At 36.7% G+C, this 15,372-nt stretch overlaps 1 protein-coding gene across 1 annotated transcript in view; it reads right to left on the minus strand.

Moving 5' to 3' along the window:
• Positions 1-263: 263 nt before the first annotated feature.
• Positions 264-15,372, minus strand: part of LOC125917266 (cGMP-inhibited 3',5'-cyclic phosphodiesterase B-like) — a 43,116-nt gene continuing 28,007 nt past the window's right edge. The window contains exons 6-9 of the mRNA XM_049623519.1: positions 14,794-14,931; positions 13,633-13,744; positions 11,093-11,206; positions 264-3,778 (exon numbers count right to left, since the gene is read on the minus strand). Of these exons, the coding sequence (XP_049479476.1) occupies positions 3,504-3,778; positions 11,093-11,206; positions 13,633-13,744; positions 14,794-14,931 (639 nt within the window). The 3' untranslated portion in view covers positions 264-3,503. The remainder of the gene's footprint in view (positions 3,779-11,092; positions 11,207-13,632; positions 13,745-14,793; positions 14,932-15,372) is intronic.

Consider the following 15,372-nt stretch of genomic DNA (forward strand, 5'->3'; position numbering starts at 1 on the left):
GAGCATCCACTGTTGCTGAAATACAATGCCAGTTGGATTTTTGTTCTTTTATAAGTGTGCTGTTATTCTCTCAGGAATTCCTTTTGTAAAGAAAACCTTTGTTACTCTGAAATTTTACCATGGCACCCCATGTACAGGTTGTTTGTGTTCTTTCCCCCCATTCAGCCTCCCTGACACATGGAGAACCCCTTCAATCCAATGACCTGTCTCTTTCTGCAACTCCCCATGGTCAGTTCTTGACCTGGTCCACTGTGCCCCTTTCATCTTCTGATAATACCCTTCCCCACCTATTCTTTTCTCTGTTGTAATGAGGAGTCAAATGCATGTGTGTTTAGTCAGTATCTTGATCCATGCTTTGAGGGGACAAAACATTTATGACTGTCTTGGATTTACAAATCTCAACTTAAAATTTTGTTTCCAGGGTGCCCGGGTGATTCAGTCAGTTAGGCATCCAAGCTCAGGTCATGATCTCATGGTTAGGGAGCTGGATCCCCACATCAGGCTCTCTGCTGTCAGCGCAGAGCCTGCTTCAGATCCTCTGTCCCCCTCCTCTCTGCCCCTCTCCTGCTCACAGTCTCTCTCTCTCAAAAATAAAAACATTAAAAATTATTTAAGAAATTGTTTCCTTTTACCCCAAATATCATCAAGATATTCTGAAACTCTAATCTCAAGCGCTAATTTCCATCTTTGAGCCAGCTTTTCATCTGGAAACAGCTCAGAAATCTCTTAGAATTTTAATACTGGCATCTCCTCAGGATAACCCTGGCTAAATGTTTCACCTTCTTTCATGGCAAGGATTTAAAATAATCCTCCTGTGTCTTCCCAGCATACTTTCCTTACCATGAGAATGAAGGTTTGATACAGTTGATGGTATTGCACACTGCCACTGGAGCTACAACATTTTTCACTAATCATGGCCTAATTAGACCCACTGAGCTTCCCAAGACGAAAGAACCTACTTTATTACCTAATAAACACGCCGCACGCTTTCACAGAAGAGTCCTTATCTCACATGCGCTAGCCGAACAAGGTCTCGTGCATCTCATTACTTTAGGAAGAACAGAATATATTTCAGACAAGCTAGCGGTCCTGCAGAGCAAAGAAATCAGGCATCCTTCAACATTCAACAAATATTTACTAAGCGACTTTTATGTGTTAGGTACTATTCTAGGTATTAGGGACTAAAAGACAGAAATCCCTGGTCTCATGAAGATATATTCCACTGAGGAGAGACAGGCAATAAACCAAATACACAGCATGCTGAATGAGCACCGCTACTGAGAGAAATAAAGCAGGGAAGGAACCTCATGAGTGTCAGAAAGGGGCTTTTGAAATTTTCAATGGAAGGAGGTGACAGAGTGAGCTGTACAGATGTGTGGGGCAAGACACTCCCGGCAGGGAGGACAGAAAGTGCAAAGGCTCTCAGAAGGGAGTGTGCAGTGTGCCTAGGATACAGGAGAAAATAGCAAGGAGGCCAAGGAGGCTGGACCTGGGTGAATAAAGACGGAAAAATTAATAGGAGCTAAGTCACATATGACCTTCTGAGCCATTACAATGACTTTTACTAGGAGTGGAGTGAAAGCCCCTGGAGGCTTTGGAACAGAAAGTGATGTAACTCACATTTAAACAGTGTTACTCTGGCTCCTAGGAGTTGAGAACAGACTGAAAGGGAGTCAGACATAAGCAAGGAGACTGGTTGGAAGGCTATCCTTTTCCAGTAACTGGATTCCATATCAATTTCTTTTCTATTCTGACACCTCCCATCACTTCATCATTTGGCCATCCTTAACGATGAGTAACGTGTGTTACTCATACTCTATCCAGACTTCATATTTTTATTTTGATTAGGACAACCATTTTGAGCATATAACTTGTATAAATTGTATTCATTCATTACTGTTTTATCTGCATGGGAGAGAAATAACACAGATTCTCTCACTTGCCATATCCTTTGGAGGAGAGGTAATAAGTCTGACTCACCTATACTCAAAGCTAATGAAAGACGTCAAGCCAAGAGTGAACAGCAAGTAATTTCCGTCTACATGATATCTGATTCGGGAGCCTCTCAAACATATGAAATAGTAGAAAACTTCTCGTATGTGATCTCTTTGCCTTTAATCAGATTCGGTACATATTTTGAGGTTCAGGGACACAAGGGTGACTTATCTAAGGTCACACAGCTAGTAACTTGGTAATAAGAAGTCAAACTCAGGTCTCTTGATCTCAAGACCAGTGCTTTCTGCGTTGTGCCACCTGTGTCCAGCTCTTTGACTCATGACGGGACCAGGGTTGTCAAAGATGATGAGGCATGAGGCAAGAGACAATGCACAGGCTTCCTGTGGGACTGGTACAGCAAATGAGGAAATATGTGCTCCTTAGTTCATAATTCTTAGAGTGCAAATAATTATATCTCGATGGAAATTCTTTTTTTTTTAATTTTTTTAAACATTTATTCATTTTTGAAAGGCAGAGAGAGAGCGCGGACAGGGGAGGGGCAGAGAGAGAGGGAGACACAGAAACAGAAGCAGGCTCCAGGCTCTGAGCTGTCAGCACAGAGCTTGATGCGGGGCTCGAACTCACGGACCGCGAGATCACGACCTGAGCCGAAGTCGGCCGCTTAACCGACTGAGCCACCCAGGTGCCCCTCGATGGAAATTCTTTAAAAAGTTACCTGTGGAAAACATGAGCTATTAATAAAGTCCCATTGGAGAAGTGAGTTTCATAACATTGTTAACCCTCTCTCTCTTGTCTCTGAATCCTATTCTTGTTCTGTCTAGAGAATCTATCTCCTATATTTTAAAGAGTGAGAGTGTGTGAAAGAGAAGTGACAAAGAGGATGACTACTGAAGACGAAAAAAATCAGAAGTGAGGTTTATACCTAGAGCAGTGAAGTGAAGACGTAAGAAATTCAGCCAAGTGACGATTTGTTCTTTGTAAGGCACGCAGTTACAAGCACGAAGATGACATTTCAGGAATCGCCAGCCTAAACAAACACCCACGACCACTTAGAACCAAGGATTTAGTCCCAAGTCCTAGTGGGTAAAGCTACTGCAATTACAGTATCCATTTGTTGGCAACTCCTACGTTCTGTGAAAATTTTGACCGTAAAGGAATCTTGCACCTCATCAGCTGTATTGGATACAAAAACAATGTGGTACTAGAAGAGAGATTTAGAGTCTGAGTATTAAGGGCAAAAGAGGAAAACAACAAAAATGATAGTTCTTCATCATTAGGTTTTTAGCCATAGAAAGGAAGAAGGAAGAGTAAGTTTTCCATCTAGTCAGCCTCATCAATTTGACCAAAGGGAAAAATATTGACAAGAATTCCAGAATTTCATAAAACAGTGAGTCACTCTTTCCTGAACATTTTATTTTCCAGTGGAAGACGGTAATGGCTTCTTAATTCTTGAGCACACATCATGTCAATCATGTCAATGTCATGTGTTAAAATCCGATTAATTACAACGTACATGGAATGGCTTTCTGACTGGAGTGAAGGATGGTTTAACAAAAGGATCTACAACATGGTTGTAACATTTGAGAATTGCTTTTTAAACTTTCTAAGAAAATATTTCCTACCTGAGGGGCATTAGTAGCCACTAGAAATGCATTTGTCCGCCCTGGGTGATCGTAATCATGCATGGCAGCTGCCACGTAGAGAGCCATCAATTCCAGTGCAGGAATGTTTGCAGAAAGGCACCCATAGCTCTCATCTGGAATAGAGCAGCTCCTCGAAGAAATGTAGGCAATTTGCCCAGGGTTCATTCTACCATCCGAATCTGAGGAACAAGCAAAATACACCAGCATTACACTTACAATGAGACTCACTTACAATGAGACTAAGGACAGGATTCCCCATTGGAAATAAGATTATTTAGCTTACTTATTGACTAATCAAAGAAAGAAACTCTATTTATAAACAAGGACTTACAACAGTCTTTTATTTCCAACATACATGCTACTAGAGACAAAAAATGTTAAACATGATGCTGAAGTCACTTGCTTTATGAGACATTCTGAGGTCTTTATGATGCTCTCTTACTCAGGCTAATAAAAATTTTTAAAAACCTCCGGTTTCTAAACATTTGTTATTTAAGGGCTAGAGATAATGGCCAGGGCATAGGAAGTAACAGGAAAAAAGCAAGCTGGAGAATAAAATTTCATGAAAACAGTATGGAGATTTAGGAACTTAATAGATTAACAAACTAAGCTTCTCAATATAGATGTATTTCAAATCTTATCCAGAAAGATTACATTTCATTTGTAGCCCAGACTACAACTCTTCCCCTTCTCTTTTTCCTTCCATGAAGCCCCTTATAAGATGATGGCAAGAAAAATTATGGAAAATGAAAAGACATCAAAAACTGAGGAATGTCTCATTTAACATAATTCTCTTTTTATCCTCCAGTTAGAACCAATATTTTCACTATCAGCACTATGCTTTCAGTGTCTTAATATCTTACACCATGGATTTCTTAAATTGTTTTTGTATTTTAGTGCCTTTATCTATTTAAATGGTCATTCTCTACTTTCGCTAAAATAATCTTAAAGTACAAGAAAAAAAATAAGCCATATTTAGACTAGACAGCAAATAAAACCACAAAGATATTAAAGAGATAAAAATTTCATTCATTGTCTTCATCAGTGGAAACTAGGAATAATGTCCTGGCCTGTCAAAGTCCAAAATGCTCTTTTTTTTTTTTTTTCCTTAAGTTCATTTATTTGAGAGAGAAAGAGTGAGCGAGCGAGCTGGGGAGGGGCAGAGAGGAGACAGAGAATCCCAAGCAGACTCCATACTGTCAATACAGAGCCCACCCACCATGGGGCTCAAACTCACAAACTGCGAGATCATGACCTGAGCCGAAACCAAGAGTCAGTCGCTTAACCGACTGAGCCACCCAGGCACCCCTAAAACGATCTTGATCATAATTTATCTCACTCAAAATATTTGCCATCACATGAATTTCACATAATAACTTTAATACACACTAGTGAATTATAAAGATACCTCATTTTTATGCTGTTTATATATTTAATTAAATTGAGGTTTAGAATCACCCCCACTAGAACTTTTAAAAAGACAGTTAAATGTATGGGTAAAAATATATTTAAATACTCAAATTTCTTTTTAATTAAAAACATTTTTAATGTTTATTTTTATTTTTGGGAGAGACAGAGTGTGAGTGGGGGGGGGGGGTAGGCAGAGAGAGAGGAAGACAGAATCCAAAGCAGGCTCCAGTCTCTGAGCTGTCAGCACAGAGCCCAACACGGGGCTTGAACTCACAAATCGCAAGATCACGACCTGAGCCAAAGTTGGACGCGTGACTGACTGAGCCATCTGGGTGCCCCTAAATATTCAAATTTCTAATAAGATTTTAGTTATAAATATCAGCCAATAATTTGAATTAGTTTATGTATAGTATATGCATTCCAGATTTCCTATAGAATTATAAATGTATATATATAAAATAGCTAAAATAGCAAAAGACATCCTTTTAAACTCAGTAATTACTTACAATTGATACATTAGGATCTTAATATATTGATGTTTCTTTGTTGTTTGGTTAAACGTGAAAGTAATAGTGTGAAAAATAAAATGGCTGGCAAGGACAATTAAACGTAACTATTACATTGGGGCGCCTGGGTGGCTCAGTTGGTTAAGCGTCCGACTTCAGCTCAGGTCACGATCTCACAGTCCGTGAGTTCGAGCCCCGCGTCGGGCTCTGGGCTGATGGCTGAGAGCCCGGAGCCTGTTTCCGATTCTGTGTCTCCCTCTCTCTCTCTGCCCCTCCCCCGTTCATGCTCTGTCTCTCTCTGTCTCAAAAATAAACGTTAAAAAAAAAAATTAAAAAAAAATAAACGTAACTATTACAGATTCCACTTGTTTACTTTCTTTCAGAAAATGGTGATTCTTTTAATTTGCTGATTAATCTAAAAGGAGGCCTCAGCAAAAGACAACCAGACTGGAAAAAACTCTGACAGTTTTTTTTCCCCCCTTTTTGTAACATAAGTGCCTGGATTAAGCTTTGATCTCCAAAGCATCCATTTCAAAGAGGCATCTACTATAAAAATGGCTATCTCAAAGAAATACCCTGTCAGCCACCTGTCTAGATAAAAAGCCAGGCCACTTCTAGAAATCTTGATTTCAATAACTGATCATCTGGGCTGCTGGTTTTCTCTCTACCCATGCTTTAAGTTCCTGCTTTTATGTTTTAAATTCACCAATAAAGAGTGAGCCAGTGAAACCGCCAACCTTGACCCCAATAAAAAGCAGAACCCCAGGTGTATCCACTTGCATGCTTGTGCACATGCTCTCTCCCCCTGTGACCTTGCTATGTGGTCCCAGCTATGCTGTGTAATTTTTAATTCTTATAATAAACCTTTATTTTTTCAAAGTTGCGTGGTGGTTATTGCTAAAGGGCATCTTGCAGTCATAATAACCACAAAGGCTGGTCCAGCCACAGCACTGGTTATTGACAGGCTGAGACCAACACACAACAAAGAGGTAAAACTATCTCTACTTATAAGTGACATGAGGTTATATATAGAAAAATCCTAAGAAATCCACTAAAAAGCTATTAGAATTAATAAAGATGATAAGGTTGCAAGATCTAAAAAATCATTTTATGCAAAAAGATCAACTGTATTTATATATGATAGCAATGAATAATCAAAAACTAAGCCCAAGAAAACCATTCTATTTACACTAGCATCAAAAAGAATAAAATACTTAGGAATAAACTTAACAAAAGTACAAAACTAGTATTCTGGAAACTAAAAAATACTGTTAAAATAAATTATAGAAGACTTAAATAAGTGGAAAAAATACCCATGTTCATGGACCAGAAGACTTAGTATTGTTAAAGTGGCAATACTCCCCCAAAATGATCTACAGATTCCACACGATCCCTATCAAAATCCTAGCTATTATTTATAGAAATTCACAAGCTGAATTTAAATTCATATGGAAATACAAGAGATCCAGAATAGCCAAAACAATCTTGAACAAGAAGAACAAAGTTGGAGTACTTAAACTTACAATTTCAAAGCTTACTAACAAAGCTCTAGCAATGAAGATAACGTAGTACCAGCATAAGGACAGACCTACAAATCAATAAAATAAAACTGAGAATCCAGAAATAAACCCTCATATTTATGGCCAACTGATTTTGTAGAAGGGTGTCAAGACCTTGTTGAGAGTTATCTATGTGCCATGTATGATGCTAGATTCTTTCATACATGTCGTTTCATTTAATGCTCATAATTTTTTAAGGTAGAAACTCATTTAATAACATTTAAGGGCCGACTATGTGGAGAATATATAAAGAACTCTTTTCAACAAATCGTTCTGGGACAACTGGATATCCATGTGCAGAAGAATGTTAGATCTCTTCCTTTATCCATCCCCCCAAATTAGTTCCAATGGGTCATAGACCTAAACTTAATGGCTGTAACTAAGAAACTCTTAGAAGAAAACGTAGGGTAAATCTTCATGATCTTAGGTGAGGCAAAACCCTTCTTAGACATGATACCAGAAGCATGAGCAACTAAAGAAAAATTAGATAAATTAAACATCAAAATTAAAACTTTTTGTACTTCAATAGACACTATCAAGAAAGTAAAAAGACAACTCACAGAATGGCAGAAAATAGGGGCAAATCAATCTGATAAGGGACTTATATTCAAAATATACGAAGAACTCTTACAGCTCAGTAATAAAAAGACAAATGACCAAATTTAAAAATGGATGACATGAATAGACATTTCTTCACAGAAGATAGACACATGGTAAGGCATTCAACATTAGTAGCCATTAAGTAAATGCAATGAAAACCACAATGAAATACCACTTCAGAGTCACTAGAACGGCTATCAAAAAGATAATAACTGGGGTGCCTGGGTGGCTCAGTCGGTTGAACATCCGGTTTCGGCTCAGGTCATGATCTCAAGGTTTGTGAGTTCGAGCCCCACATCAGGCTCTGTGCTGATAGCTTGGAGCCTGGAGCCTGTTTTGGATTCTGTGTCTCCCTCTCTCTCTGCTCCTCCCCTCCTTGTGCTCTCTCTCTCTCAAAAATAAATAAACAGGGGCGCCTGGGTGGCTCAGTCGGTTGAGTGTCCAACTTCGGCTCAGGTCATGATCTCACAGTCCGTGAGTTCGAGCCCCACGTCGGGCTCTGTGCTGACAGCTCAGAGCCTGGAGCCTGTTTCAGATTCTGTGTCTCCATCTCTCTCTGAACCTCCCCCATTCATGCTCTCTCTCTCTGTCTCAAAAATCAATAAAGGTTAAAAAAATTTTTTTTAATAAATAAACATAAAAAAAACTTTTTAAAAAAGATAATAACAAGTGACAAAAAAAAGGAATCTTCATACATTGTTGATGAGAATATAAATAATGTAGCCCCCTTAGAAAACAGTTTGGCGGATGCTCAAACTGTTAACCACAGAATCACCTTATGACCCAGCAATTCCACAGCTAGGTGTATGCCCAAGAGAAATGAAAACATATATCCACACAAAAACTAGTACATGAATACTCATAGCAGTATTCATAACAGCCCCAAAGTAGAAAGAACCCAAATGTCCATCGACATTGGGTGGTAGGAGAATGAGAAAGAGAAAGAAAAAACTTGTTTATTATGTAAAATAAATACATGGCAATGAGGAAAAACACATGTGGCTATTATAGACTTCACTTCTGTGACTGGTCACATAGCTATAGTTCAGAGTTATCATTTTCTTATTCCGCTACCCATTCCATTTTCCCTTTGTCCTCAGCTAGCATCTCTACTGATCATGGTTCTTTGCCTAGTGGAATGACCTATATTTTCAAGGCTCTGCACTACTGTGATCCTATGATACTGGATTAGTAGTTTTTCATTATCTTTTGTCATTGGACATAGGAGTACCAAAAAGGCCAAAAAAATCCCCTAGGTTACTGATATACATCCTCTCACATACAGTAGGAACCTTATCTCCTCTTGATAATAAGGATCAGACAAAATCAATCACCCAACCTGGTACAGAATCTTTATAAGTTAGGTTGACTTATTCAAAAGATGATCATATCTGGAATAACTGTGGCAACTGGAATCACCACCTGATGAAATTTAGAATAATCTACCATCATTTCCCAAGATCCATTCATCTTGTGTAAAAGTCAAAATACCAAGATGAATGGCAACGTGATGGAAATCACAAATTCTGCACCTATCAAGTATTTCATAATGGCACTAATTTCTGGATGCAATCCATCCAGTAATACGGTGTTGCTTTGGTTCACTACTTTGTTAGAATGAGGCAATTTCAGGGGATTCCATTTGACCCTTTTTACCATGATGGTGCTCTCTGCAAAGACTGAGGAATTAATGGAGGGGTTCTGCCCAGTTGCTCAGTATGTTTATTTGAACTATGCATTCAGATGGGTGGGTTCAGAGAACTGATACTTATGAGGTGGGCCCCGACCAAAAGTCCTTTTATCCCCTAAATTCCATAAGCCCCTATGGTGATTGGTGGACCAGTGTGACATTTTATTACTCCAGGAATTAGTGCTGCAATGTTCTCATTACCTTGGCAAAAGGGGACAACTTCCGACACTCAGTTAGGTGTGGGAAAGATGATCACATGATCAACCCCTCTCAACATCCTGTTACTGTAAGCCTTTGAGTCCCTTCCTCAGAGAGAGATGTGAAGAGGCTATAGTGCCGTCCCTTCTTCAGAGACATGAGCCATGGAATGGCAAGTGGCTTCTAGACACTGGAGGAAGCAAGGAAAGAGACTCTAGGAAGAACACAATCTTGCTGACACTCTGGGTTGGCCCAGCTGGATCTATTTTGGACTTCTGACCTCCAGAACTGTAACATAGTAAATCTGTGCTGTTTTAAGCCACTAAGTCTGTGGCATTACAGCAGCAATAGGAAACTAATACAGACTTTTGTGCCTGGAAGTGGTATATTGTTGTAACAAAAACCTAAAAATGTGAAAGTAGCTTTGGAATTGGATGATGGAGAGAGGCTGGAAGAATTTTGAGCACATTTTGAAACCAATAAAAGTTATTAATCAACATATTCAAGAAGCTCACTGAACCCCAAGCAGAATGACTACAAAGAAAATCACCTGAGTATATAATAGTCAAAAATGCTAAAAACCAACAGCAAAGAGAAAACGGACATATTAATTTTCAGGAGAGATAAGACTGAAGGCCAATTTGTCAATAGAAACTATAGAAATCAGAAATGGATGGAATGGTATCTTCGAATGTACTAAGATATGAAAATATTCTTCTAAGAAAATCAATACATCCACAAACACAAAAGCTAAAGAAAATGACTATTGGAAAGAACAAAGAGCACTAAAAGAGAGTAAATATGGAATGGCAGAAAAATAATGGCAGTACTTTGGACTCAACTACCAAAGACTATAAAGCAATGGCCAAATCTATGACATTTACACTGATTAGTATGGAAATAGTTCTCAGGCATTTGTAACTAAGCAAATTCTGTCCTGGTATGTATGTATGTATGTATGTATGTATGTATGTATGTATGTGTGTGTATCTCACTGGAGTAACTCTCCCCTCTTTTACAAGCTAGAGTAAGAGAACCATGTTATAATTCATTACATTTGTATAATTATATTTATGATGAGGAGCAGAATTAGCTTTCTTGGAGGGCAAAACTTAAATGTTATGAAAGGTTTTTAATATCATCATTTAAATGTTTATATGAAGCTTTTAAGTATGTCTTTCATTGTGAATGTTACACATTTTAAACTTACATGATATACCTAAAACAAACAAAAGAATTGAAAGAAAAGTGCAAAGAAATGGATTATCATAATATGTGGGATAGCAAGCACCAGGATGGGTCACAGGAAAGAAACATGGTAGATCCAACAGTATCGGACCTTAACCTAGCTCTTAAGGTGAGTCAGGTTTCCTAATTTGCATGTATTATGCACCAAAATTTACATAGTCCTTTTTATGTACCAAAGGTTACTTTTTGAAAATTTTAAAAGAACAGAGGTAATGAAATGAGATTGCTTGATTTATTATTTCTAGACAAATAATTAAAAGGAAGATTTCTAGAAGGAAGTACCTGTTTCGTTTCCTGTTGTATGATCATTGTGGATCTGCTGTAAACCAGGAATTGGCCGGGTTGTCAGATACCAAACTGCATGCAGGACGTCTGTGGCATGTATACGGTTGTGATCTAAAGTCACCAAAATATTTTATAAAAATGATCATTCTGTTGAGTTTAACATAGGACATTTTAAAAAATATAATAATTTTCTATTTTACTATATCCTCATAAGTAAAATGTATGGCTTAGAATAATTTCCCACAATTATATTTTTGTTTCTTTCTTTCTTTTTTTTTTTTTTTTTTAAGTAAGCTCACTCTCCAACAGGGGGCTTGAACTCACGACCCTGAGATCAAGAGTTGCATGCTTGGGGCGCCTGGGTGGCTCAGTCAGTCGGTTGAGTGTCCGACTTCAGCTCAGGTCATGATCTCACAGTTCATGGGTTTGAGCCCCATGTCAGTCTCTGTGCTGACAGCTCAGAGCCTGGAGCCTGCTTTGGATTCTGCTCCTTATCTCTCTGCCTCTCCCTCACTCGTGCACTGTCGCACTCTGTCTCTCAAAAATAAATACATGTAAAAAAAAAAAAGTTGCATGCTTTACTGACTAAGCCAGCCAGGCACCCTTGTTTTCATCCTATTTTTTCAAGTCTCTTGATGTGTTAAAAAGTTCTCTTTTAAAAACTTTCACATATACTATGAAAACATAGTAAGACAGTCAAAGAGAAGGCAAGTAACAAGGGCCAATTGAAAGGCATTGGAAAATTTACTTACAGTTGGTATTTTGTGGCTTTAAAAACCTTATGTAAATAGTGTCTGGATTATGGGCACCCATGTTTGCACACAAAAGTTTTGGCACACAGATAACAGTTACAAATTCTGGATACTTGAACTCCTCACCCCCCACTCCTCCAACACATGTACATCAAAAAAAAAAAAAAAAAAAAAAGATGAGCTATATATAACTATACCTCTCAGGCCTACTATAAGGATTAAGTGTTAAATGGTATATATGAAAACATCCAGAACAGTGTCTGAGACATAGTACATAATCAAGAAAACATTGGTTCACTGAAATATCACTATCTGAAAGGGCAAGGCCTGCAACTGAAAGCCAGTTTTGCAATTTCTAGTTTTATGATCTTGGGAATGATTCTTCTGAGTTTTTACTTCTCACCTGTGAAGGTAGAGAATACAACCTTTCCAGCAAAGACTAAATGATATAATCTTCATGAAAAATTCATAAATCATTGAATAATGGATATTCAATAAAAGTTCAACATTTCAACAAATATTTAATGAGTACCATGTAGAATCAGCAGGTGATACTACTAACATTCAGCCTACTGCTAGGACATGATGTCAATCTGCAAGGAGCTTAATTATTAATACAGCCAACACCTTTTATTGACCATTTACTATGTGCCAGGAATTCTGAAACACACTTTACACGGCTTATCTTATTATTAACTATGGGGTAGGAACTATTGTTATTTCCATTTACAAATTTGGGAACTAAAGTTTAGAAAAGTTAGATCCAGAGACACTTTTTTTTTTTTAATGTTTCTTTATTTTTGAGAGAGAGAGAGAGAGAGAGAGCGCGCGCGCGCAAGTGGGGGAGGGACAGAGAGACGAGAACGGAGGATCAGAAGCAGGTTGCGCGCTGATAGCTAGCCTGATGTGGGGCCTGCACTAATAAACCATGAGGTCATGACCTGAGCCGAAGCTGGACACTCAGCTGACTGAGCCACCCAGTGCCCCAGAGACTCTTTTCGTAACTAATGTATCCTAATGGGAGCTGATAGTGAAGACTCTACTGCCTCTTTCTTTCCATTCCCCTTCCTCTGAAGTTCATTTTAAAGTATCACTTTATTCTATTTATAAAATTCACTTTTTGAAATGCATATTTTGTAAGTGGAAATTATGGTACATAGAAGCCACATTATCATCCCAATTAATGAGTTATGCCAATTTAAGAAAAATCTGCTCTCTGTTTATAGTAGTGATTTCCCAAAATGTGTCCATATGAAGGAAAATTGTAGAATGTATCAACATATAAACTGTATCTTTTCCTAATATAAAATTCAAATTATATTTTACCATAAATCAAAGAGCCATTAGAAATTATTCCATAAGTCAGGACACAGTTAAAAATAGAAATTTTATGGATAAATTTTAAATATTTTAAAGTCAAGATTTTTCTGAAACTCTTGACTTACTTAATTACCAAATATTTTAAAAGATAAGGAACTCAGATGAATAATTATTAACACAGAAAGTTGTACACCAGGTAATAATTAAGGGAAAAATCCATTATAAATATGTCTGTATTATAATTAACTTTATGAAAAATAAGAAAAAAGTCTTGAAGAATATATACCAAAATGTTAACAGTAGTTAACTCTAGGTAGTAGCATACAGATTACTTTTTAAATCCCTATTTAAAATATTTTCAAATATGTAATTTAAAAAGTGTTTAAGAGAGCATCTGAAGGGAAAAATAATAGTTGCAAAACCAGCATTATTTGAATTTAAATAATGAGATACGTTAATACTTACAAGGAATGTCTCGGTAGCCATTTTCTAATGCACGAAAATAGTTCATGAACTGTAGAGTGGGAATTTTAAATATTTCCAATAAACCAGTGTCTTGAAATAAGGTATACATAACCTAAATGTCAATTAAAATAAAATTCACTTTAAAAATCAGGATTTCTATTTGCAGTTGAGTAGAATATGTTTTTGTGATTTGCATTTGGGGATGTTACCATGTATATGTCTTTAAGTTAATAATTTATTTAAAACTTTCCTACAATAAATTCTTCTCAAAACATTAAAAAGGAAGACATAACCCTGAAGCCCTTGAAAACCAAAGAAAACTATCACATGTCTCAGCTTTAAAATTTTTCTATTCTTCCCTTTAGTTTTTTTATTTACAATTTATTAAAGGGCACATGAATTCTATTCTACTCTAGTCCTTAACAGAAGTCCAAACAATATATTTATTACATTTTTGTCCCTAAAGACTTCAATGAGGTGAAACTGTATGCCCACCACATAAATTATCCTTATGTTTGTACATTTCATAAATACGATACCTGGAAGATAATGAGAGTGATATTTTGGGAAGGTTAATCTGATGCTGTTGTATGAACCCCTCAGGGAGAACCTTGAGTCTGGATGGTAACAAGGAACTATTTTTCCATGGCTCTAGCATGAAACGAACCATTTGGCCTTTGGTAAAGTACGGGGAGGCAGGTGACAGAAATGAAGCCTAAGTTTCAGTGGTTAGAACTAGCTCACATTTTATGTCCTCTTCAACCTCAGGCTTCAGTATAAAGTAAATCTTTATTCTGTAGTAAAATTAAACCCCATTAATACAGGCCAAAAAACTACTTTTCATTTATTCAATTAAAATTTATTTTAATATTTTAAATTTATATTTAAATTTAATATTTTCATTTATTCAAATAAAATTATACATTATATATAATTATTTTTATATATGGGTTTATACACACACACACACACACACACACACACATATGTATATATATCTTCTCAAATTTTTTACTGAAAACTTCATTTGTGAGAAAAATAATTAAGTGAACAATGTTGAAGTTGTGCCTAAACCAACATTATACATTTTTAGAGTTCGTGTTTTATAAAGATCCAAGGAAAAATTAATTTATGATAAAAAAGTAGAGATTTTAAACAAACCTGACTAAGGATCCTTCCTGATTTCTCTCCCATTTTTTCAACAACTTCAAATATTTGAAAATTCCAGTTGCTCATCTTCTCTACTAAGGAATCATAATCTTCTATTAAAATCAGGTCCAGTGATGCTTCCTGTTCAATCTGTACATATACGGGGGAAAAACACAAACCAACTCAACGTCACCTTTTAAAAAATATTGTTAAATCCACATCCAAATGAGAACACTTAAAATTGAACATTAAAAAATGGCCAATATTATTTTCTACAGAAGTTATTCTTAAACATAATCTGTACTTCCTACTTCTTCTCTTTGTAAAATGCTATCAGAAAAATGTAAAAATGTCTTCTAGGCATAAGAAGACTTATTAATCTTCACAGTACTTTTACAAATAAAAATACTGTATTTCCAAAACACTATACAAATCTAAAGTCCATTATTTTTTTTAGAAGTTATACATATCAAAGAATAATAGAGACTCCTATCCTTATACTGGCATTTATTACTAGTTTAACTAGTAAGGAATGGATGGTTTTTTCCCCCTAAAAATCTTAAATTTTGAACTTAAAAACAAAAACAAAAA

This window comes from Panthera uncia, unplaced genomic scaffold (assembly GCF_023721935.1).
Source record: "Panthera uncia isolate 11264 unplaced genomic scaffold, Puncia_PCG_1.0 HiC_scaffold_1635, whole genome shotgun sequence".
Lineage (NCBI taxonomy): Eukaryota > Metazoa > Chordata > Mammalia > Carnivora > Felidae > Panthera > Panthera uncia.